The 25,164-nt window shown below is 39.8% G+C and overlaps 1 protein-coding gene across 5 annotated transcripts in view; it reads left to right on the top strand.

The window, feature by feature from the left end:
* The window catches only part of LOC110990433 (translation machinery-associated protein 7-like), a 48,721-nt gene that overhangs the window by 3,867 nt on the left and 19,690 nt on the right, over window positions 1-25,164 (top strand). For 3 of the 5 annotated variants that reach the window (XM_087135494.1, XM_087135493.1, XM_087135492.1), the window contains exon 2: window positions 22,362-22,428. In XM_087135494.1, coding sequence (XP_086991620.1) covers window positions 22,413-22,428 — 16 coding nt within the window. In that variant the 5' untranslated portion in view covers window positions 22,362-22,412. The other 2 variants (XM_087135490.1, XM_087135491.1) reach the window with 1 other exon arrangement.

Raw genomic sequence — 25,164 nt, 5'->3', positions numbered from 1 at the left:
AAATAAAAAATCTTATTAGGACAAAAAAGAGATTATAATAAGTATTCATTAGGCCTAGATACTACAACCAACGTGACATCCAACAGCAAAATAAATGTTACTTTCTCATCTTGCAGAACATGTGCACAAGCCAAGTGCTGCAGTCCAGGGCAAGTTTCTCCAGGAACTACATTGTATTCACCGTCAATGCTTACAAAAGCATTTTGGTATTTTGTTGATGTGAATGAACCAAAGAAGCCTTGTGTGATTTCGCCATCCCAACCTGATCCAAGTCATGCTCCTGCACCAGAACACAACATCACTTCATAGCACCACCACCACCGATGATGATGACAGCGACTCAGAGTTTGATGACAGTGAGTCTGACAACTTAAAGGAGATGGGCCATGTAGGGTTAAATTGACATTACGTCATGTACGTTGATAGTTCTCAACCATCTTGTATACAATAAGTTGGATTAATCCCTCTTTTATGTCATTAAATCACAATTCTTTGGAATTTCTTCAGACAGCTTTCTGTACATGTACCTGGCGGCTGTTGTTTAGCTTTTGCTCCCAGAAGGGAGTGAAATAGGGTTGTGAAACCTGTCATTTTTAACACTTTTCTGCGCATTTTCAAATTATGCAGATGTGTTTTCTTGTTATACATGTTTTTTTATGTGTTGATGCATGATTTACAAGAAATCTTCCCAGCACGGCCCATCGCCTTTAACTGATTTCGACCCATTGAACTTGCAAACTCCATCAAAATAACATAATGAAGCCAGTGTATGTTCGAAAACTGCTTGCATTGGACACACATCAAGTACTGTTGCAGTGTCACCCCGCTCCAAGGTGTGACATTTTATTGTCACACCTTGTCACAGTCTCCCATGCTTCCAATCCACAGAGAAGTAAATTTTACCAATGCAGTGTCATTTTTTTGTCAGGAGATTTCCCGGGGAAAAATATAAGTTTTTCAGTTCTAGCATGTTTGTTATTTTGTCAAGAAAATTATAGTTGATGAAATAATCTCCACAGTAAAGCATGTGCTGTTTGTTTCAGTTTTATAAATAAATAAAAATGTTTTTGAAAATGAAAAAAAACATAGGACAGTTGGGAAAAAAATAAAACACAGGGAAACACTTGCAATACCTTTATTTCTTATTTGAAATTTAAAATCATTTCAATATTTTTTGAGGTAAAAAAAGAGATTGATTCTGGAAAAAATGTCTTCCGACAATAAAGGATAAGATAAAGTCGCACAAGGTGCCCCACACGGCAACAAACATTTATTTCATGCATGGTTTTACTTGGACGCCGTACCTCTGCACAAACCTTGAAAATAGGTCACAGTCAGCGACAGATGGCGTGTTCGTGAGAGCATCGAAGATCACTCTGTTTTTATTGTTGAGTTTTGATTGTTGTTTTCAAATTGCATTTACAGTAACTTAAGGAAGGTGATCAGGACATTAGTTGATATTATACTTTTTTATTTACAAGTTAAAAGAAACAGCCTTGTTCCCTCAAAAATCATGGTCTCTAGTGGATACATGTATGGGGCATGTGTGGGAATACTAAGACTCCACTCAGTAGAGCTAACTGCCGTAATACATGTACATGTATATAGAGTAACCCATCCTACATGGGCTATTATTCATGCTATTCGTTGAGGTAAAGACTAAGAGTTCCATAAGACACAGACATTTAATACTATTTCCCCATAAACATGGTTAGGTTGAAGTGGTTTGTGAGAGGGCAGTTAATGTAATGTTATGGAAATTTTGATGGGTTTCTATTTTCTTGCACCAGTCGGGTGCACTGGATGGAACCAGACCAGTCTACATTTAGGACGAATAGATCTTAGACTTTATTTCTTGAAAAGAATCCTTCTGGGGTAGACCTAGGAATCTATCAAAAGAAGGAAGAAAAATCCTGTGATGTGGGCTCAGTCTACCCCCAGAACTGTGGGGTCTGTCATCTGCTGCGCTCGCTCCCACTGGGTTCGATCCTTTCACATCTGGATTGCAGATCAGTGTGCATACCGACTGAGCAGTATGCCTACCGACTGAGCAGTATGCATACCGACTGAGCAGTAAGCATACCGACTGAGCAGTATGCATACCGACTGAGCAGTATGTGTATCAATTGCACCATTGCACTGCCACAACGAGATGGGAAAATAAAAACTTACAGGTCTAGACATGACAGATTGGCAATGATAATTGTGCAATGCTGTGTCTGTAGAATTTGTAAGTCATGTTATGGTTACCGTAACAATAGCCATTTTGTTGTAAGAAAGTGATAACAATCTCCTAAACATGCAGTTTTGGCAAGCACAATATCGAAGCATTTAGGGTCGACTCCAAATTTTCAGACCAGTCCCATGTGCACAGGGTGTCAAGTGATGTTTGTGTATGAAACTCTTTCCAGAAAATGTAAGGAGGCCATTCCATTAGGCCTATTTAATAGGCCTTCATAATTTCTGCAGTGACTGGTTGCAGGATTTGTGCCAGCATTTTCCTCTTATCTTTACTTAAAGAGGCAGGGTAAAAAACCCTTCTTTCCCCAGTTATAATCTTTAAATAACAGGTGACAAGACCATCTTCCTAAAATAACTTGAAAAATACAAAACAGTTTTCCCATTTATGGTCGAAGTAATGCCCAAATAGTGAGCTTCCGGGAGTCTCTTTTTTGCCGATTTCAGAAATACTTTAGTAGTAATGATGTGCTGATGAGCCTAAAATGTCTGTAAACAGGGTGCATCTTCACATGCGAGTCTTGCCGCCGGGAATTCCGGTTTTGGACACGTATTCTTTATACGCGTGGCAGGGGCTGTCTCCAAAATCGGGCAAAGGGAGCTGGGCCTTGTAACAAAAGACCATACTCATAACAAAAGACCTGGCTGCTGGGAATTACCAACTTTTTTCACTCTCAATTTTGGAGATAATCCAGCCTTTTTTGAAACAGTATACAGTCGAACACGCTTAACAACTTCCAGCTGGGGACACCGGATCTGGACACGTATGCTTATTATGCGTGGCCGGGGTCTCCGAACTCGGACAAATGGAACAGGGCCTTGTAACAAAAGACCGTACTCGGAACAAAAGACCAGGCTGCTGGACGTTACCGACATTTTTTCGCTCTCAAAATTTGAGATAATCCTGCCTTGTTTTGAAACATTTAGAGCGAGCGGATTACCAGCGGGGACAAAAGCGCTCCACCACTGCAGCGATGAGCCACACAGCACCACTGCATGCTAATCTCGCCCCTATTGAAAAGAGGTCAGCAGTGCACTGAGCCAGGTTTGTGAACAAACGAATGTTACGTAACACCACAAAATCTGGGTGCTTTTTACAAGGCTGCAGGCCTGGCTGAAATACTCAGGCATTGATAGATTTTGTCTGCCTGGCTAGAGTCAACACCAGACATGCCTTCACGTGTTTGCAAGTGTCCAGTAAATGAAGATTTGAATTTTTTGAAGAATTTTGAAAACAGAAAAAAATGATAAATATCCCGCCACAGCATCTTTGAATAAAGGAAACTTTGCATAAATAAACAATTGATTCAAGTGTGAGAAACCTTTAAACAAGGAGCAGCACAAAGTGGGACTTCACAAATTTCACACATCAATTTCGTCTCTTTTTTAAATACCATTTCTAGAACAAACATCACATGTATGATCTAGCTCATTTTCCAGTCAGGGGAATTTCTATAGCAAAATGTCCTCCTATCAGTCTACCTGGATCAGGAAGACGGGATGGTCTCCCCCTAGATCAGTACACTGGCAAATTTGGTGCACACAAATGACAAATAACTGTCAGTGCCACCAATTTCCTCATACACAAGATAACAGTGTACAAGAGCAACATCAAACAAAAATAACACTTTTTTATATCATTTGGTTGATTTCCTGACTGAACGGTTCGACGATGCCAGCCGGTCTGCAATGTCCACACCCTTTATCCCCTTGTTGTAGTCGAGTACACACTTGGGTTTCTCCAAAGCGATTCCGTCAGGGTTCCGCTTACTGGTGTCGGCCATCTCTTCTGTATGCATCGTGGACAACATACGGATATCTTTCTTGTCTCGCCAGACCAAGGAGTTCAAGCCTTTGTCGCTGAAGCAGTGAACAACATCACTTCTCTTGAACTTCTTGGCCAGTTTGTCTACCACCAGGTGGAGTTTGTAAAGTCGATCAGTTGTATCTGCATGGCTGTTATCGACGAAATGCACATAGGACAGCGAGTCCATAAATCTGTCGCGTAGCATGGTATTAGGAAAAAATGGAGTCTCAAGTATTAAGTCTCTCAAGTGGGGTTTCAGCATCACTATGGTCATGGACAGGAACAGTGACATCTTGGCTGGTGTTGTGTCGAACCAGCTTCGCATGTGACTTGGACTTGCTACTGACTGACTTTTCAGGTGTTCAGGGACGTAGCGGTTAGTCTCGTTGGCAATGTGCAACGTCAGCTCTGGGGTGAAGAACTGCTCGAAGATTTTGAGAGGAGTGCTGTTCTTGTCCAATTCTTGCACTTGAATGCCCGCTGTGCCTTGAAAGCCGTGTCGGTGGGGGAAGTTGACTTGAGCTGTCCATTGAATGGACGAGGAAGTTTTTACCTTCTTGGCAGGCCTCGCTAATGGTGGTTGCCTGTTAAAATCACTGTCATTAGTTTTTATTTCTGAACTATGTTTGGATTCCGACATGAAATTTGAACCACTAGTTGCTGTCAAAGTTTCCTCTTCACTTAAAGACATCGTGTAATGCAGCTGAAGGGCCGGGAAGCAGCCAAGCAAATATATACCCAGCACTACAGAAAATGTTGCTTTTCTATGAAACAAATAACCAATTACACTGAACAATGGCCCGTCTATATCCTGAGTATGTGGTGCTGGGGTGCTGCCCACATGTTCCCAGCTCAGCAGGGCCGTAAACATTAGCAGCACACCATGTCAGTGGCCTGTATTCATCGCGCTCCGGGCCCACACAGAATGCGTTGCATAAGCCCTGACCACAGCCTCAAGTGCTGCTCCACAGAGATTACCCAAAGTATTCATTCAAAGACAAAGGGGTGTTCTGATGAAAAAAAATCCCATTTACCAAGTATCAGGGGATCAACCAACTCTCCAGGTTGCCCCAGATTTCCTTTCAATGCAAAGGTCCAGGTAATTACAGATGTACTCTGAATAAAAGTTGCATGTGTGGTATGCTGCTACAGCCGTCTCCCGGTCATTAGACTTTTCTCCGTGCGCAACTCTTGCCATTTCCCAGCGTGAAGGGGTTAAAGAGTGCCCCTTTAAGGTCATGTAACTTATCATGTGATGAAGTAATCATCACATCAGGTCAATTCAGGTCTAAAACCTTTCCCCTTTGAGCTACACACAAAGTTTCAACTGAATCGGACATGTACTTCACGAGATATAGCACTTTAAATAGTGTCTCTTTAATGTCACCTGACCGGTCACCTGATGACATCATTATAACGACTTGGACAGAAACCTTTTCTAGCTTGTGGCCTTACTGTGTGCCCTTGACACTAATACAGTCAGATCGATAACAGTGCAAAAGCGGTCTTCCTGTTGAAAAACATCTAAAAAAACCTTACATACGGGACAAATTAAGCATTCAAAATTTGAAAATAAGTCAGTGATGCCATCATTATGACAATTATGCTGTTGGACTATCCTTAAGTAATTGTTGGAAGGCTTGCTAAGCATGAAGTCAATCAGATTTTTTTTAAAAGGTACCAAATTCAAGTAACAGGATAATTTAGTAGAAAAACATGTACAAAACCTATGAGAAAAAATTAAATATTCAAAATCCAAAAATAAGTCAGGTGATGACGTCATCATGACGAATTTCTTCTGGGACCTACCTGATATGATTATCTAAAGGTCTACCAAGTTTGACATCAATCAGATAAAAAAATCAAAGTGCCCAGTCGGGGGAAAAAAAGGGTCTGATAAAGGAAAAACAAAACAAAATGAGAGGTCATCTGTCTGTTTGCCAACAGAAAGAGGGCTTTTTCGCATCCTTTTCTAAAGTTGAACAATCAATGTTCTGCACAAACCGAATGGCGTAAATCTGTCATTATGACCATTTGGATCTAAGGTTTCAATCCAATCAGGCATGTACTTCAAGAAATAACGTGCTTTAAAGAAACTATAATTTGACTCCACATCCGATGTCGTCATCACATCAGGTGCAAGTTCCTCCAACATTTCCAAAGCACTCCCTTTTCAAGAAATCTGGAAGATTTGAACCGAATCGGACATGTACTTCAGGAGATATAGGGCTTTAAAGAGTGCACTTTTAATGTCATCCTCACATCAGTTTAATATTCCTCTAAAGGACTCCCTTTTCAAGACATCTGCAAGATTTGAACTTGATGGGACATCTACTGCAGGAGATATAGGGCCCTAAAGAGTGCACATTTAACATCACATGGCTTATCCCATGATGAGGTCATCAGCACAGGAGGTCTACATTCGTCTGTAACACTTTCCTTTCTAGTTATCTGCAAAATTTCAATTAGATAGGACATGCCCTTTAGGAGATAAAAGGCTTTCAAGTTGACAGATTTAATGCCAAGTTAGAGAAATGTGTACAAAACCTATGGGGAAAAATAAAATATTCAAAAATCAATACAAAATAAGGTGATGAAGTGATCATGATGTCATAAATTAGGCTATGATTTTGAATCATGGTCTTTGCCAGCTGTAACTTTGATGATGATTGAGGATCGCAAAGTAACCCAAATTGTGCCTGGAAAACGTGTACAAAGTCAGTGGGCTGAAATAAATATGTAAAAATCTATAATAAATCACTTGATGACGTCATCATGATGTCATGTTTTTAGGACCATCTATGCATGAGGGTTCTTCATTGTATAGTTTGATGAAAATCCAAAGTTGCAAAAGCACGATTACAAAAAACGTTCACAAATCGAATGGGATTCAAAGCAGAAGAGAGAGAAGAAGCAAAAGCGAGAGCTTATCTGTCTGTTTGACAACAGAACAGAGGGCTTTTTCGCATTCTTTTGTAAATTTGAACAACTAAGTCATATCAAGTCATTTTTCGCGTATAACACCTCTCTTTCAAGTTATCTGCAAAGTTTCAACCAGATCAGACATGTAGTTTAGGAGATATAGGGCCTAAAAGAGTGCATGGTTATTGCCACGTGACTTGTCTCCTGATGACATCATCGTCACGTCAGGTCAATATTTCTCTAAAGCCCTCGCTTTTGAAGATGTCTGCAAAATTTAAACCAGATCGGACATGTACTTCAGGAGATATAGGGCCCTAATGAGTGCACCTTTGATGTCACTTGACTTATCCCCTGATGACCTCATTAGTACAGGAGGTCAGCATTCGTCTGTAACACTTCCTTTTCTAGTCATCCGCAAAATTTCAACCAGATAGGACATGTCCTTTAGGAGATATAAGGCTTTGAAGTTGACAGATTTAATTTCAAGTTAGGCGAATGTGTACAAAACCTATGGGGAAAATAAAATATTCAAAGTCAATACAAAATAAGGTGATGACATCATCCATTTCTAGTAAATCTTGCATCAGGGCCTTTGTTGGCTATCACTTTGTCAACGATCAAACATCGTGAAGTAAGCAAAATTGTCGCTCGAATACGTGTACAAAGTCAATGGGCCATAAACTGGTTTGCAGAAACACTGCTCCTTTAAATTCATGTCACGTGATTTGCGCTTAAACTGAACAATTTGTATGAAGTATTACTTCATATTCGAACTCGTCTTACGCATATTTCAAATCAAATAACAGAGTGCAAAGTACTCAATTTCTTTTTTGTTCTTATAATAATCTTGAGCCGAAGTAAAGGAATACTTGTTCACTAGTGTTAAGTAGAAAAACGTGTATAAAACCTATGGGGAAAAATAAAATATTCAAAAATCAATATAAACTAAGATGATGACATCATCATGACGTCATAAAGTAGGCAATGATTTTGAATCATGGTCTTTGCCGGCTGTAAGTTTGATGACGATTGAGGATCACCAAGTACCCCAAATTGTGCCTTGAAAACGTGTACAAAGTTAATAGGCTAAAATTAATATGTAAAAATCAATAATAAATCACTTGATGATGTCATCATAACGTCATGTTTCTACGACTATCCATGCATAAGGGTTCTTCATTAGTATAAGTTTGATGACGATCCAAAGTTGCAAAAGCACTTAAAAGTTGCAGCGACAATAAACGTGTACAAAACAAAGGGGCTTTTGAGCAGAAGAAGAAAGACGAAGAAGGAAAAAAGACTGAAGAAAAAGAATGACTTTTTCGCATAATTGCGAAAAAAACTAGGAGGAATGCCTTTTGAAATTGCGAACCTCCCCAATTTAACGAAAGCAATAGCTGCTTCAGCAGTGAAGCCAAAGCAACTAGTTATTCATAAATGCCCCAGGCACGAAGTGGTTAAGGGCAATTGGTTTGGTTTCTTATGCGTCATTGACAGAAAAACACTTGTAAAATTTAGCCTCTAGCTATAAGGCTAAGGTGTGCAGGTTAACCACTTAATGCCAGGTGCTTTGAAAACTGCAGTGCACACATGCGGATCAATTTCAAGATTTTCAGTTTTCAAAATTCTTTAAAAATTCATTTCATTTAACGGATGTTTATACCCACACGAAGGACTCTTTGGGTGCTACTCTAAAGTTGACAGGTAAAGTTGACAGGAACCTTCATTGGCACAGTGCGCTGCTGAATTCTTTTCAATAGGGACCAGATCAGCATTGCAGAGGTGCTGTGTGGCTCATCGCTGCGGTGGAGCACCTGGATTGCTTTTGTCCCCGGTGGTAATCCGCTCGCTCTAAATGCCCTAAACTGTGGTATACTGTTTCAAAACAAGGCTGGATTATCTCCAGTATTGAGAATGAAAGAATGTCGGTATTGCCCAGCAGCTCAGTCTTTTGTGCCGCACATGGTCTTTTGTTCCAAGCCCAGTTCTTTTGTCCCGGTTTCGACTCTCCCGGCTCTACATATAAAGCCTATTTTCTCGAAAATGGGTCACCCGGCAGGAAGTGGTTAAGACAACATACATGTACTGTGTCAAAGATTATGATGCACTAAAGTTTATCGCTGCTCTACCATGACATTCATAATGGCAAAAAAAAGCAAACATTGCTATGGTCGCATCATGTGTCCAAACTGCCCATTCAATTTGCACCCCAAATACTTCCGACCTGATTGTGCAACCAAGGGTAATTGTGCAACCAAGGCAAACTGGTTTCTGACATGACAGTCTTAATAAAAACCACTGACCAATTACTACATGTACGTGATGGTACAACCATTGAGCTTCAGATTTCATAAAGTGGACCAAGAGTACATGCATGCATATGTGCCAATCTCACCTTCAGGATGAAAGGTTTTCATAACATAATTGATTATCAAATAGTAAAAACACAATACACTTTAATTGGCAAATATGCCTGGAAGAAATCATATACACCTGGAAGAAATCATATACACTTGGACATATGCAAGTGAGTAAAATGATTGCATTTGACACAAGACCCGTTACATGTATAGCGTATGTCTAGGGCACGTGTACATGTACGCGTGTGAGCATGACACTCCTGTTTCAAGTACTAACCACCAAAAATTATCTTTAAGTTTGGCTGCATAAAAAATTAATAATGAGTACGATATGTTCGTTGTGAACATCATATTTGACAGATGAGAATGCCGAAAATGCTGTCACATGTAGTGTTCAAAAATTACATGGGCGATGTTCATTTTGCCGCTTATTTTGGAAACATCTCCGCTGTAAATTGATTAAAATTAACAACTCGAAGCATTATATTTTCAACATGAATTTTTTTTGAACGTCATTCAAAATGACCGATTTTCTTTTGAGAAGCCTTGGTCCAAAGAGAAAATTTGCGGAGTGTCGCCATTCCGTGGAGGGCTCATGAATATCAAATAAAAAAGAGGGTGCACTATCTGGGTTGATGTCAAAGGTGAAACAGGCCATGATGCAGCAAAATGTTTTTCTAACGGCACCGCGAGAGAATGACGGAAGCTGCAAAATCACCACGATCGGTATTTTGGACTGCGGTTTTCGGAAATGTACTTGAAGAAAATGTTATCGGTCCAGTCATAAAAGGATGATGGCGGTGCTTTTTTGCACTCTTTTTTACAGCTTGTGTTGTACGTTGATATATGGGTTTTACTCGTTTTTTTTGCATTTGATTTTTTGACACTAATGACAGAATTGAATGACGTTCACGACTGCCGACTTTGGGACCCAATTAATTGTGAGAGGTATTTTTAATTTCGTGATTTTGGTTTTAATATGTATAAATACTTCACCTTTCACCACATACAGTATAAATGTGTGTAAAATATCTTCGGGGATTATCACTCCTCAGTAAATTTAAACAGGGAGTTCATGTCCCTCAAAATTGCTAACGTTCGAGACTTAAATTAACTCCAATTAAGTTGAAAGGTTGACACGGTCATCATTGTTCCAGATATCAGCCATGACTTCCCTCATTACATCAAACATTAGAAATTAATTCACTGCTGTTCACTTCAGGAAAAATGAACCCCCAAAGTTGAACATTATCTAATGGTCCATATTTTGAGGAACCTGCCATACATTAATGTGACCATGAGCCTAAAATATGGTAGCACTGTACATGTACTTAGTGTCAGTGTTGTAGTCGAGTACTTGTTGAGTACCAAGGTTCTCTGCCAAATATTGAACTGGGTAAGAGGGAATAAAGCTGGCGTACACTGGCATTTGATGGTAAATGCACAAAGGTAACATTACAAACTAAGTGTAAGAGTTTAGACACTCCAAGTTTAGTAAAATTTAAGTTTAAAGGGGAAAAGTACTCGGAAAATTCTGGGCTGAGTACTCTTCAAGTACTTCTGTTCTTAAAGCTTAATTTTTATTGAACAGTGATAGTACGAAGTCATCATTTTACTTTGTAATCTTACCTTTTGCATAACATGTACCATCAAATGCCCATGTACCAGTACTTCAGTTTTGTTGCCTCCAAAACTACATGCAGTTAAATATTTGGCAGAGAAATTCAATTGGTACTCAAAAAGTACTCGACTACAACACTGCTTGGTATCAGCAGTAGTCTAGTACTGTTCTACATGTACACTGTACATGTAATGAATAGTGTGGCGAAAATTGCCAATATGGTTTAAGTGCTTCCCAAATTCTACTAACTACATGTAATCATATAAATTGTTACTGAGGCCCTATGAATTAAGTTATTCAGTTGAGAACTTAGAGATTACTAGGTTGATTATTTCATGAATGATTGCTTATCTTCCAGTTATGATTCTACAGTGCATTACATTTACATGTTCATGTACTTCATCCAGTGCAGGAAAAGTGCTATTGCAGCATCATGGCTACCTTGCCCTGTGTACCATTTTGAGTTAAGAATAGTCACATGAGCATACACACGGCCCTGTTACAAGCTACCGAATGGTGGTTGTTTCATGAACCAATCAGTGTGCTATGCATTAGGCCAAACAAAAATTAGTTTTGTTTCCTATTACACTGAAAAATAAATTAGAGCGGTTGGTTGGGTAAAGTTTTCTTTTTTACTCAAAATTTTTATAGCCCAAAAAAAAATCGGATGATGGTCTGTATGGGGGCATGTATATTTGTAACAGGTATTAACCCCTTACAGTCCCAAATCCTCCAATTTCAATACGATTTTACATACACCCTAGGGGGTTATGGTTAAGTCAGTGTCAGATAATTACATGTACGGTACATGTGCATGCTAATGTTACATATCAGCACTGTGATTGAGTAGAAAAGGAGCTGGCTGTTGATATACAAACACATAAGAACCATCTACATGTACCTCATGCAAAAAATAATAATAAAACAATACAACGTACAGGACGATGTGGCTCGGGGCAAGGTGTCATAAGTTTTTATATTTTATTTATTTGTTTAATAAAAGGATATAGGTTCCTTGTGATTTTCTAGGTGGTCAGGTAACCGGAAACACAACTACTGTAATTTTTTGTGTGGCCTTAGATACCCGAGGGTGCATAGAGCTGGGCATGCAGTGCGTTCGCTTTGTGGCTGGGTATAAAGCCTGCCCATGTTAATTCTTGGGCTGGTTCTCTGCTGGGAGCTGTCCATTCCAGACCTTTCAAGACCAGGCAAGAATTTAAACCTAATTCCAGGGTAAAGCACTATGGAAGTGATCCTCATGAAAGTACCCATCAAAACTTCAGTTATACAGCTTTAGACAAGCAGTGCTATGCACACTGCCATTGTGAACTTTTAGTTACAAATGAGAAAAAATGGCTGCCATGCACAATCTCTATTGAGAAGTATGTCACTGGGCTAAAATTATTAACAAAGTTGTAATTTTGGCTCACTTCGAGATTCATTGTAGAGAGATTGCATAATTTGTGGTATCAAAGATTCCAGTCTGCATGAGCAGTTACTATGAGAAAGTGACCTTGACTCTGAGAAATGCCTAACCATCAGCAGAGCACCAGAGCTCTCCAAGGAGAGGATCAAGACCCTAGAAGAGCATGGGGGGGACATACCGGTACTGTTAGTGCATGCTGTGTAAAAAAAGAAACACTGCAAGCCATCTATACTGATGTGAAACAAAAGGAAACAATGACAGTTGCCAGAAAATGCAAATTCTGTGGGCTGCAGCATGAATTAATAAACAAGAAATGCCCAGCATATGGCAAAGAGTGCTCAAAGTGTCACAAGATGAACCACTTTGTAAAGCAATGCCATACAAAGAATTCATTATGAGTTCATGCAGTTCAAAATGACAGTAGTTCAGATGACTCATCCTACGAAGAACTCCTGACCTTACCTCTGGAACCGGAGACAGTCCACACAGTAGGAAAGGCATACATGACAAATGTACATGCCAAAATGATGACTGACGGAAAACCAGTTGTATTCCAGATAGATCCTGGAGCAACCTGTGATGTGATACTGAAACCGCTGATCAGTGACGTACAAGTCAAAGAGATGAATCAAATGCTATCCATGTACAACAACACTGAAACTGCTTCAGTGATGCAAACTGAAGACAATTAAGCCCCCAAATCAGAAAAAAATACAAGGTTGAATTTGTTGCCGTGGATAGCACAGATGTAATGCCCATACTGTGCAGTAAAACAGTACAGCAGATGGGCATGATCAAAATTCATAATGAGAACATTGCATATATATTCTCCTCAGTCAAAGATTTTGTGAAGTCAGCAGAACAACTAATCACTGAGTTTGCTGATGTCTTAGAGTGCACAGATGCCTGAAAGGAAATGACCACCTTAATGCGGACACAACTGTCACTGTCACAACTGAGACAAGTGCCAGTTTTACTGAAGCAAAAGTTAAAGGGCGAGTTGGAGAAGTTGACTGCAGCTGGGTGCCCAGATCTCAACAAAACACTGAAAAGAAGTCACCACCTGATAAGAGTGATCAAACATATCCTCCCGGACTTGAACAATGCCAAAGTATAATGGCTTTCAGCATGTTGAACTTGATGGAATCTTGTACCTGATAACATTCAATACACTATTTGACAGATACAGGTGGTTGAGAATGCCATTTGGGACAAGCACTGCAAAGGAAAAATTCTGACGTCAGAATCAAGCCATAGAAGGTCTTGCTGGATCACAGACTATGATGACATATTGGTATATCAGAGGGGTGCAAGAGTTGAAGAAGCAACTGCAGACCACAAAATTAAGCTGAAAGCACTGCTAGAACAATGTTGTCAGCAAAACCTCAAGCAAAATAAAGCCAACATGAAGCTGAAGATGAATAAGGTGTCATTCATGGGCCATCTCATTATGGCAGATGGCCTGAAACCTGACCTGCTGTAGCAAAGCTGAGATCTTTATAGGAAATGACAAACCCATCCAATAAGATGGAGGTGCAATGATTTGTCGGCTTTATCAATATCTCAGCAAAGTTCTTCCGAGGCTGAGTGATACCTGTGAGCCACTGAGAAATCTGACTCATAAGGATGCTGAGTGGTGCTGGCTAGAGAATCACTACAGGGATGTGCATACTACATGTATAAAACAGATGGTAACAACTGCACCAGTACTGAACTACATATACTGCAACCCCAAGGAAGAGGTTACTTTTCACTCTGATGCATCACAGACTAGTCTAGGGGCAGCACTGATGCAGAATGGTTAACCTGTCACCTATGCCAGCAGAGCCCTCACTGATACAGAAACCAGATACGCACAGATTGAGCCAGAGTTGCTTTCAGTAATCTTTGGTTAGGAACAATTCTACCCATAATCATACAGATGGCAAGTACATCTGCAGACAGATCAAAAACCACTTGAGATAATCATTCTCAAACCACTGCATCTTGCACCAAAACGCCTGCCGAGGATACTGATGCGGACCTCCCAACCCTCCTGATTTTGGCAGAAAATTTCTCCCTTTTCACTCTGTTTCCACCATTTTGACTTCGCCCCTCAAATTTCTGCCAAATCGCAATTTCTACACACCTGTATATCACCGGAAACTGTCCAGTTGATCTTGTGCAAGTACCGTAATACAACTTACCCTACTTACCCAAACAGTCGGTCATGTGAGTGAAGTGCACATTTCACATATACCGAAATCGTTCATGGACGAAAAGGGTCTTAATAATTACCGTCAACGATGGTAACGTCAACACAGCGTCAACTCCTCGAAAATGCAAGTTCAATCAACAAAAGAGGCATAGAAGTCTAATACTTGGGCTGAAAGAGACTTTCTAGTTGTTGAAAGTCGCAAATCATTTTTCAAAATGAATATTTTTCACACAAAAAAATGATCTCTAGCAGCATAGCTGTTTGCCGCCATTTTGCTTTCTCATGGGGCTTGGACTATACCATTTAGGTGTGGGTATGCATGTAATGCAACAGAGGCCACCAACTGTTAGCTCAGATGGTTGGTGCATTGCGTGGATCTTGTTGTGAGTAGTATTTTGTAAATTTCAATTTTTATAAATATATTTTTAACTACCATCACTTCCTTTTATGAAATCTGTATGTTTTGTGGATGATCCGACTATTCCAGATCCCAGTGTCATCAGTAAACTTACTGTGCTTTCCTGATTTCCTATGTGTTCTGGGGAATCTCAGAAATTTTGTGCGTTTCTTCATAGACTATGTTATACAAATCAGGAATAAAAAAATTAACATGTCTTGCCAAGCTGGGAACCCTGAATCTCCTCTAAAGAGTCGTCATCCGGCAAATCTAACTGTTTCCCTAGTCGCCTAGAATTGCTAGATTTCACCTTTCTTTCCACTGGTCAAATTCATCTTCTGATGCAGGAAAACTCTAATCCCAAACTGATTTACTGAGAGCGATTTCAGCAAAATTAAAACGGCAGTTTCCCAGAGTCTAACATGTTGTGGTTTAGCCAAAATATCCGTTTGACACACACTTTCAGTTCAGTACTGCTTCTTTGGGTTTTTAACATGTTTTAACACCGCCCCATCCCCACTTCGCCCCATCCCCACATCGCCCCATCCCCACATCGCCCCATCCCCACATCGCCCCATTCCCACTTCGCCCCATTTCCACTTTGCCCCACTTCCAGCGATCGGGTAAACCTCGGAGCGCTGCAGCAGGAAATTTTGTGGAAACATCCTTAGATCAAATATGAACAAAACAACCTAAAATTAAACTTGTGGGGCGAAGTGGAAATGGGGCAAAGGGACCGACACCGACTATATGTAATGTTGTGAAGTGTTAGTATGAGGATCCTGTCAAAGATCGAAAAAGAGGAATACTAATGCTCCACTTTGTAGAGCTATGCAGTACTGTACATCATTACAGACTTCACTCTTGTGCAAGGCAGCACTGATTTTTCCTTGTTCATGGACACGGAGAATATTCCGATTTTTCATGAAAAATTACAAATTTTGGGGAGGAGGATTCCAGTTCTTGATAACCAATGTTGGTAGGTCTGCTGATGAGTCTACAAACCTAACCTTTGACGTGAAAAGGTAATTAAACAGGGAATTGGTCATTATGACCCATACAAGGACTAAAGTGGCTACTACTCTCCACATTTAAAAAAAAAATGATCATTTTGGGAGTTAAGTTCCACTATGAGAATGCTAAGAGGGAAACATAAGTTGATGGACAGCACAGCATATCTAGCAATTTGATGATGTTCTTGTTTGTGTTATGCACTGAGGTTGCATTGTTGGCCTCAGGTTAGGGCGAGGACAAGACTTGCATATACATGTAGCCCTGAAATTCCTTTGCACGCATGGAAACAGCCTAAGCTGGACCTGTAGATGAACATGCTACGTACTGAGGGCAGCAAATCAACAAACTTTTAATGCAATACAAAAAGTTCTGAATTCATAAAAATACATTCTTACGGAGGGCATGCCCGCCCAGGAGCAACATCAACTGGGAGCAACGCAGCGCCCTGAAGGATCTACGGCAGGATCGTTCCATCGTGATCCTTCCCGCCGACAAGGGCCGTGCCAGCGTGATCCTCGACGCCCACACATACCGAGACAAGATGGATGAGCTCATCTCCACGGGCCCTTACCGGAAATTGGCTAAGGATCCCACCGACAGGCTGTGCAGGAAGATCACGGCCCAGCTTCTCGCCCTTAACAAGTCCGGAAATCTTGACGACGCCACCTACCGGAAGTTGCGTCCCACCAGCAAACAGCCTCCCCGGATGTACGGTCTACCCAAGATCCACAAGCCGGGGACACCCTTGAGACCCATCACCCACCGTGTTCCGATCACCCACCACCTTAAGGAGCCAACTCGTGCGCCCTAAGGACCCCATCCCACCCGAAAGACGCGGAGGAGTGGTCTACATGTACAAGATACCATGCGGTGACTGTGGCAAGGTATACATCGGCGAAACTGGCAGACCAATCGGCGAGAGAATCAAGGAGCACCAAGGCGACGTGAGACTCTCCCTTGTGGAGTCGTCAGCGGTAGCCGAGCACACCTGGGGAGCTGGTCACCACCCCGATTGGGACAGCGTGCAGTGCGTGGACCAAGACCAGCATTGGTACACAAGACGCGTCAAGGAGGCCATCCACATCCGCCTGAATAGACACAACATCAACAGAGCCACGGCATCGACATCCCCGGTTTCTGGCTCCCCACCATCCGCCAACACAACCACCGGAGCGCAACGGAGCCATACCGAGGACACGCCCCTTCACGCCCATGAAGTGGAGCGGGCGACGCCCGCTGAGGTCACCTGTACTGCGTCCGCAATACACGGCGGGGGACACGCGGAGGACGCGGTCCGGCGGTATGTAGCAGACCCTGCAGCATCCAGACTTCAGTTGCCTGATGAAGGCTAGCAGCACTAGCAGCCGAAACGTCGCTACCAGCAACACGACACCGCGAGTCATCGATTATCTTTTTACTGTATTTGTCATCCACCGCGGTGATTATGTTTATCTCTTCTATTAATACATTCTTTGTATTAAAGCCTCACACATTGGTCCACTGTAAATGAAAATCTGAGTGCAACTTTTATATGGTAAAGAGGTCAGGTACATTGTACATGTTGGTTTAGAAGCTCCAACAACTACCATTTGGTACATGTGTTTTCTCACCGGTCATTCTTGGCAAATGACTGTGGCTCCCTGGATTTCATCAGGACCTTACTCTGCGTTAAATCGGGACGGTTCAACTGTATCATATGATCCAGTGTCCGCATCACATTGACTTGCCTGATTAACGTAGTCGATGCAAAAGCATTTCCAAGTCACTCATTGTCCGACATGGTTTAATTTCACAGTTAAGTTTGAGCAAGTACACTGCTTCCATGGTTGGGCGCATTTGCCCGGTTTCGAAATAATGAAGAAGTCATATAATTGCAGAGCTGTAGTGTGACATCATCAAAACAGGCTGCTATTGGATGCTTCTGGCGACTTCTGTTTTCATTTTGAGTGATATGAAGGAGAATTTCAACTCATGCTTTTGATGGAAGTAGCAATTTTTATTTAGTATTTTACATACATGTAATAGATTGTTTTGAATATAACTGAATTAAAAAAAAAATTACCAATGAATTACCAATGTGACTGATATTTAAGCTCTATAATTCCTTTAAGATTAAAATTGTGTGTACAATTAAGCACAACTGTACATGGGCAATTCAGTGGAAATGTCAACCTGATGGTAAAAAATTGCTTTTTGAAGCTTATTAACGGCATATTTCAAACACAATACTCAATTCTATTTTAATTGTGTATTTCACCAGAAACAATTATTAAATTGCCATTTCAGTGACATTTCACCTATTAAGAGAATTTTGGAAATTTTTCTTGTACATGTATATTGTAATTCTTGCACAAAAAGCCTTGATTGAATGCATACCATTCCAAATAAAAAAAATTAGCCCTTTACCACTTCGTGCCAGTGGCATTTCTAAACATTGATTCTCCTGGGTCAGGGTATTTTTTCATTTTTATCTGTTTTAAAATTCTTTAAAGGATCCAGGAAATGAATTTTTCTTGAAATCAAGTTTGTGTATCTCTGTACTCTTCTTCCACGTATGAAGACTGTTTGACATCTTATTTGAGTTACGTGAACTGAACGGTGCACTTTTTTAAATATTAAAATTTAACCAAGCATTTCTGGATAAGTGAGGATGCTTTTGCTTTGATGTAAATCCAGGAAGACATGGTTCAGGTTGCATGTTTTCATGTTCAAATTGTGAACCCCAAATTTGCTATCTGGGAACATTTCTGTGAAAAGAATTTTTGCTGGATTATTGCCATATGCTTACACAGCAATAAACTGCCAAAGAAATGAAATCTGCCATCTCAGTGGTTAAAAGAATCTAGAAATTTTCTGAGCACAGATCAGTGCAACATTGAGATTCAGCGCCTTGGATGACATCATACGTGTAGTTATGCTCATGAATATGCAAAAAGCATTAACATAGAAACCAAAAAAGCAGCAAAATATGGTTCACAAAACAGACCTTTAAAAGCAGATTAATTGAAATCAAAAGATGCAATTTCAAGGGGTTTTTAGTAAGATTTATTAAAATATTTCTATTTCCTGGTTTCTTTTAAAATTTATACATGTATCTTCATTTACTGGATACTTGCTCCCACACGAATGAGTGTCTTGTGGCTACTCCAATCTGACAGACAACATTTATTGACGCCGTATTTCAGCCAGGCCTGCCGCCTTGTAAAAAGAGCTCACATCATGCGGTGTTATGTTAATTTCTTTTGTTCCCCATACAGGCACAGTGCGCTGCTGACATCTTTTCAATAGGGGCCAGATTAGCGTGTAGTGGTACTGTATGGCTCATCGCTGCAGCAGTGGAGTGCTTTTGTCCCTGGTTGTAATCTGCTTGCACTGAATGCCACAAACAGTGGTATACTGTTTCAAAACAATGGTGGATTATCTTCTCTATTGACAATGAAAACATGTGAATAATTCCCTGCTGCCTGTTCTTTTGGTATGAGTACAGTCTTTTGTTACAAGGCACGGTTCCCTTTTTCCGATTTTGGGCACCCCGGCTGTGCATATAAAGAATACGTGTGTGAAACCGGGCTCATTGGCAGCAAGTGGTTAACTACAAATCCTACAGATTTAAAATTTCGCTGAAATGATGTGGACTTCAGTCTGTTACTGAATTATCAAAAACATTTTTTATGCCATTTGAATAAATTAGATTCATTTTCTTTTCTGGATTGTCTGTTATCACCAGTCAGTGAACAAATATGGAAAAGAAAATGCACACACCTGTTGTTTATTATCAAATTGACCATGGTAATAGACTGACTGACAGTAACAGGCTGACTTACATATACTGTATATATATGTACAAGTCTATGGCTCTAAATGCAAAGCACTAATTCTGGTTAAAGCGTATAGTTCTGCTGTGGTCCAAGGTGAATGGGTTTTTGTCACTGCTTTGACTGTATATTTTGTTTCCTCAAATTTTACATGACTTTTTGTGGGCATGCAGTACTTGACATTGTGAACTTAATTTGGATGTGTTGTGACCTCCAGAAGAGGGTGCTTTATTAATTTTTTCCCCACATTTTTGGCAAAAAAATACAGTATTTTGGGCAGAACTTTTACATTTTGCATCCTAATGTATTCAAATATGGTACAAACAATCTTTAGGTGCGTACATGTACAAGTTCATTTAAACACTCTTCAGGCAACTATGGAGGTGCTTAATCAACTTCTGGGGCAAAAATCATACATTTTCACACTTTTTTTCCCAAATATTCAAGTTTTACATGTACTTTCTCTTTTGCAGCACAAAAGGGTTTTAAACCACCAAAAACTTAAAGAATCAGAACTTCAGAAAGAGTCTTGCATGTTGATATTGGTTTTTGGATGCATAATGTACATAAAGGTAGAGGATGTCCGTCTGTTTCATGTACCATAGATGTCAGTCTGTTACTTACCATAGTCTTCATCCCACTGTTTTTTCCAATAGAGATTTAGGGAAACCATCACCATGAATACATAGGAAGGACTTACCCCTGTGATGTCTTTAGCATACCATTACATTTTATTGACAAATATCAGAGAGTTTTGCCATTTGACACTAACCTACGGTACATTAAAGCCAGGTTGCAAAAGTGTCATTTTGTTACTGTGGCAACAAATAAATTGATATGACTCCTGGAAAGAACTCATTTTGAGAGAAAAGAATGTAAAGCTACATGTACATGTACTTAGAATAAATCAAAATGCACTTTAGTTTAGGTCCTGACCTTACTGTAGTCACTTTACAGATTGAAAACATTATGAAAACACCTTCCGATGTCAGTCTGTTACCCGTGGAATTGCCCACATGTGCATGGGACCTGTCCACAATAAGACATACATCTGTGTGACATTCAATACAAATTTCCAGAATTTTTGCCATTATTTTGCTTATATATGTCTTAACTTTTCTGATTGTTACCACAGAAAAGTAAAGATAAATTGACTAATATTTAAGAAGTCACAGAAGTTATTCTTGAAGATATAATATTTCAAGATGTACTTTGTGATGTTAAATTTAATTACGGGTTTTGCCCTTACTCTGACATATACGTAGTGCTTTTCCCACGAGCTTGGAAAACTTAACAAGCTTATTCAGGTGGGACTCGAACCCACGACCTCCTGCTTATTAGTGTAGACCACTCAACCACTGAGCTTGCCGGGGTTGGCTGGCCGGTCCAAGTCAGATATACATGTAGCAGCAGGTACTACGAAACCATTTCTAGATGTACTTTGCGTTGGAAAGATGTTCGATTTAATTACGGGTTTTTTCCCTTACCTTGATGTACCCGCTGCTACATGTGCGTCTGACATGGACCGGCCAGCTCTTCAAGCTTGGTGGTCTGTTTACAAGACATGCAGGTAATGTGCATTGTAGTCTGCATGCCAATCTTAAAAAGTACTCATAACAAAAATGTATTACCGTATATATATATCAAATAAGCCAGGTTGTTAATTCAGTGAGGAAAGCTCATTTAGAATGAAAGCACCAGGCAACACACCCATTCAGACATGTTCAGTGAGTGGATGAGTTGGCATACAGTCAAGATGCATGTGGAACTGATCCCACATACATGTACAAACACTTGTGTACACTGATTAGTCTTAATAACCTGCTTTGTTGTGTACTGTTTGAATACCAAATTACATTTAGCAATTGGTGTAGGGGTCTGTTGTGTTTTGTAAACCAGCCGAAAGGGGCAAATGGTACTTGAGGCCAAGCCGAAAGTGCCATTTACCCCCGAGGGTGTATAAAACCCATGGACCCCATTATTGCAGGCAATAATTGTTTTGTTATACCATGGTCATAGATTACTGTACGCTGCAATGGTCTTATACAGATATATATTTTATTGCAAGATGAATAAAACACTTTGACATATTAAAAAATATGAACAGTAAATGAGACATTAAATATCAAAGAAAATTATTGGTTGTGATGTCCTTTTTTACCTATTCTTTTTTTTTTTGGTGAGAGGAGAAAGATTGAAGAGAAGATGAGAAGAAACAGTGGCATGAGCATTTTATACAAACAGCAATGAAGCAGCAGATTTCCCCATGGCCTAACGTGATATGCAAGCCATAGCTACAAGTACATGTATTTGCTCCTGTAAAAGTATACCCCACCGGCAAAGAATTGACACATGTACATTGTGAGCATGAATTATGAGATGTATTATGAGCTTGACTCAAGTAATTTTAGGGTGTATGCGGATTTGCAAATCTGTGTTTGTGAAAATGTTTGCATTTACTGTACATGAAGGTGAGGTTATATGGACATGTTTACAGAGGTATTTTATTATTAAAAATGTACTTTTCAGTCACGAAATTCATTTTTATTTCCTCTTTTTCCCAGTTGGACCTCTCCTAACTTTTCAGTACAGTGAAGGTCGACCCAGGTTGCAATATGTCTGGTAGAGAAGGTTGGTAATTCAGCATTTGATTTTTCCCTGTCTTAGTTACTCTTTAAGCCGTTGTGGATTTGAATCTATAGAATATTGAGCTTGTTAAATTATTCAAAGAATTCACATATTTTTCTAGGTACATGTTTTAAAAGTCAAGATAATTTCTTATGTTTCCAGTTCTGCAATCTTTTATTTTTAATATGGCCCAAAATAAAAACTGTCCTTTTTAAAAAATTAACCTCTCTCCTATGCAAAGTACACATGCATGTTTGAGAAAGCCGTGCTCTTGTCAAAGGAAGAAGCTCTAATGACAAGAATTAAGAATCACAAGTGTAGGCACGTAAATGAATGTGTTCCCTATGAAACTCAATTGATTACAGTTAACCCTCATTGTGAACTCTGTTTGAATTCCAGTTCAGTGTGAATGTACATGTCAATCATCTGTCCTGACTGAACTGTGCAGGCTTCCATGGGGAAATGTTTGTGTGAGATAAATTTGGTGAAACATGAAATATTATGGAAAAGCATCATTTACAACTTACGAACAAAAGGGCAGATCTAGAGGTTAGCAGGACATCTCCCCCACCCCCAAAGTTTTTAAAGAAAATGACAGGTGATTTTTTTTAATTAATTTTGTTTGCCTCCCAAAAGCATGTTCATGTATGTAAAGGCCTCTGAAATTCAGCCAAACCCTTTACAAAGGCCATAGGAGCAGGTTTTGCCTTTTTTAATCGGGAAAAAAATTTGTTTAAATTGAATTGGAATTTTTTAAATTCAAGGCAAGTCGGCAAAATTACTTGTATCTTTCCCAGTGCAGACAAATTTAGCTTGATTGGTGGTAATATTCTTCTATTTTTTCTTTTATTATGAAATCAAAACAATATGATTTAAAGAGATTCCATGTGGCAATTTAAAACACCTTCAATCTTAGCAGTCCCCAATCCTCCAATTTCAATATGAAAGAGACAACACCACATTAAAAAACACACCTTGAGTGCCACCAGACTTTACAAATGAAAATAATATGGTCGGAAGCTGTCACTAGACAACACTGAATGAACAAAGGACTACACTGCCAACAGTCAACGCTAAATAAAAGAAGGACAATGCGGAATGAAGGAAGGACAATGTCATGCCAAAAAACCCAGAGGGTGCTATTTTTTATCATAATGCATTCTGGATGCAACCCATGGCATCAATGTTTTATTACCTTTGGGTAACCTTTGCATGTCCTGCAGCCTTAACCTCTTTGTAGGCTCAGCCCATATGCTAAAACTGACTTTAAGTACGCCATTGTGAATACCAGGCTTGCACATGTCCATAGGTACGCACAAAACTACATGTACTACTAGTAGTGTGTGTTTTAACTGTCTGTGCTACGAGGAACAGTACAAATTTTATGGATGTGTATGGAAGTGATCAAAAAACTTATTATAAGAACAAGCAAGACTGGAATAGATCATAAAACAGCGTTAAAACTTTCATTGACAACCCTGTCAAACTAGTGAAAGCTGCTACTCTGTTCTTAAAATGGACTAATATGGGAAGTCCTGGGATGCAGGATCATTACACAAAATTTTGGTGGATACACAGAGCAAGGATTTGATGGATTGTTGTGACTCAAAGACCACTGGAGATGGCACATCTTCGAAAATCAGATTTATTGAGCTTTTGATTCCCTTCCAGTGGAAAAAATTCATATGGGTTTAATTTTTAGTGTAACCGTGTTTTGTTTTCACTCTTTGCACGTAAGACTTTTTGAATTTTCCACTCATCTACTTGTACATGTATATTCTGTTGACAAGGCATTAATCTCCATTGTAAATGCTGTCTTTAAATTAGTACAACCATTGGGTTGCTCTTTTGTTCGTCTCTTGAGATCTAAATAAGGATTGGATCTCAATGCAAAAAGAAGTGACCTTTGATCACAGTTTTACACTGTGCAGTACTTGCATCCCTCAGGGAGCAGATGGAATGAAGGAAAATTTTAGTTTAACAATAATCATGCGGATACCTTTTTGAACTTGGGTTTGTATAAACTGGAATGCAACCCATCCAAACATTTGACCTGGAGTGAATGTCCTTCGCAGTGTTGTATCTGAGACCTTGATGTCCGAGACCAAGACCGAGACCAAGGCATACGAGACTCAGACCAAGACCTAGACCTACTCCTTCAAGACCAAGACCAGGACTTCGAGACTGAGACCATGACATCCGAGACCGATACAAACCATAAACCAATGTTTAGTTTTTACCAAAAGGTAAATAGGGACAAACATATGGTCTTACACTAAAGTACAAAAGAAATAAAATGAAAATATTAGCATAAACTCACACACAGAGATAGGTCATCGTAGGTCCTTAATGTTTTGCTGATTGGAGGTTTCAAGAGCTGACGATGTCGCAACGTGTACCGTAACGAAACTACTAAAACAACACGTACCACATACAACATGGAATGAAAGCACTTTCAGACGTGCACACACACACACACACAGACTAGTTCTCGTCCCAGCCCTACATTCAGCAGGAGACTACGTAGGGAACAGGAACCAGTCTAGTGTGCAAATTCAACTACTCACAATGTCATCTCCATGGTGTCAAGCAGCACGGCTACTCTGGATTGGAAATAAAGTAACAACTTGAGACAAGGTTGCATCATGCTACATTGACTAGTCTTCATTCCAGCATCGATTTCATTGTTTATTGGAAAAATCTGAACATTACTGTGTTGTATTTATATCAGTGGTTCAA

The sequence above is a fragment of the Acanthaster planci genome, linkage group LG04 (genome assembly GCF_054643075.1).
Source record: "Acanthaster planci isolate LZ-2023a linkage group LG04, COTS_SCS, whole genome shotgun sequence".
NCBI classification, from domain to species: Eukaryota; Metazoa; Echinodermata; class Asteroidea; order Valvatida; family Acanthasteridae; genus Acanthaster; species Acanthaster planci.
This window is presented reverse-complemented; position numbering and strand designations above follow the sequence as displayed.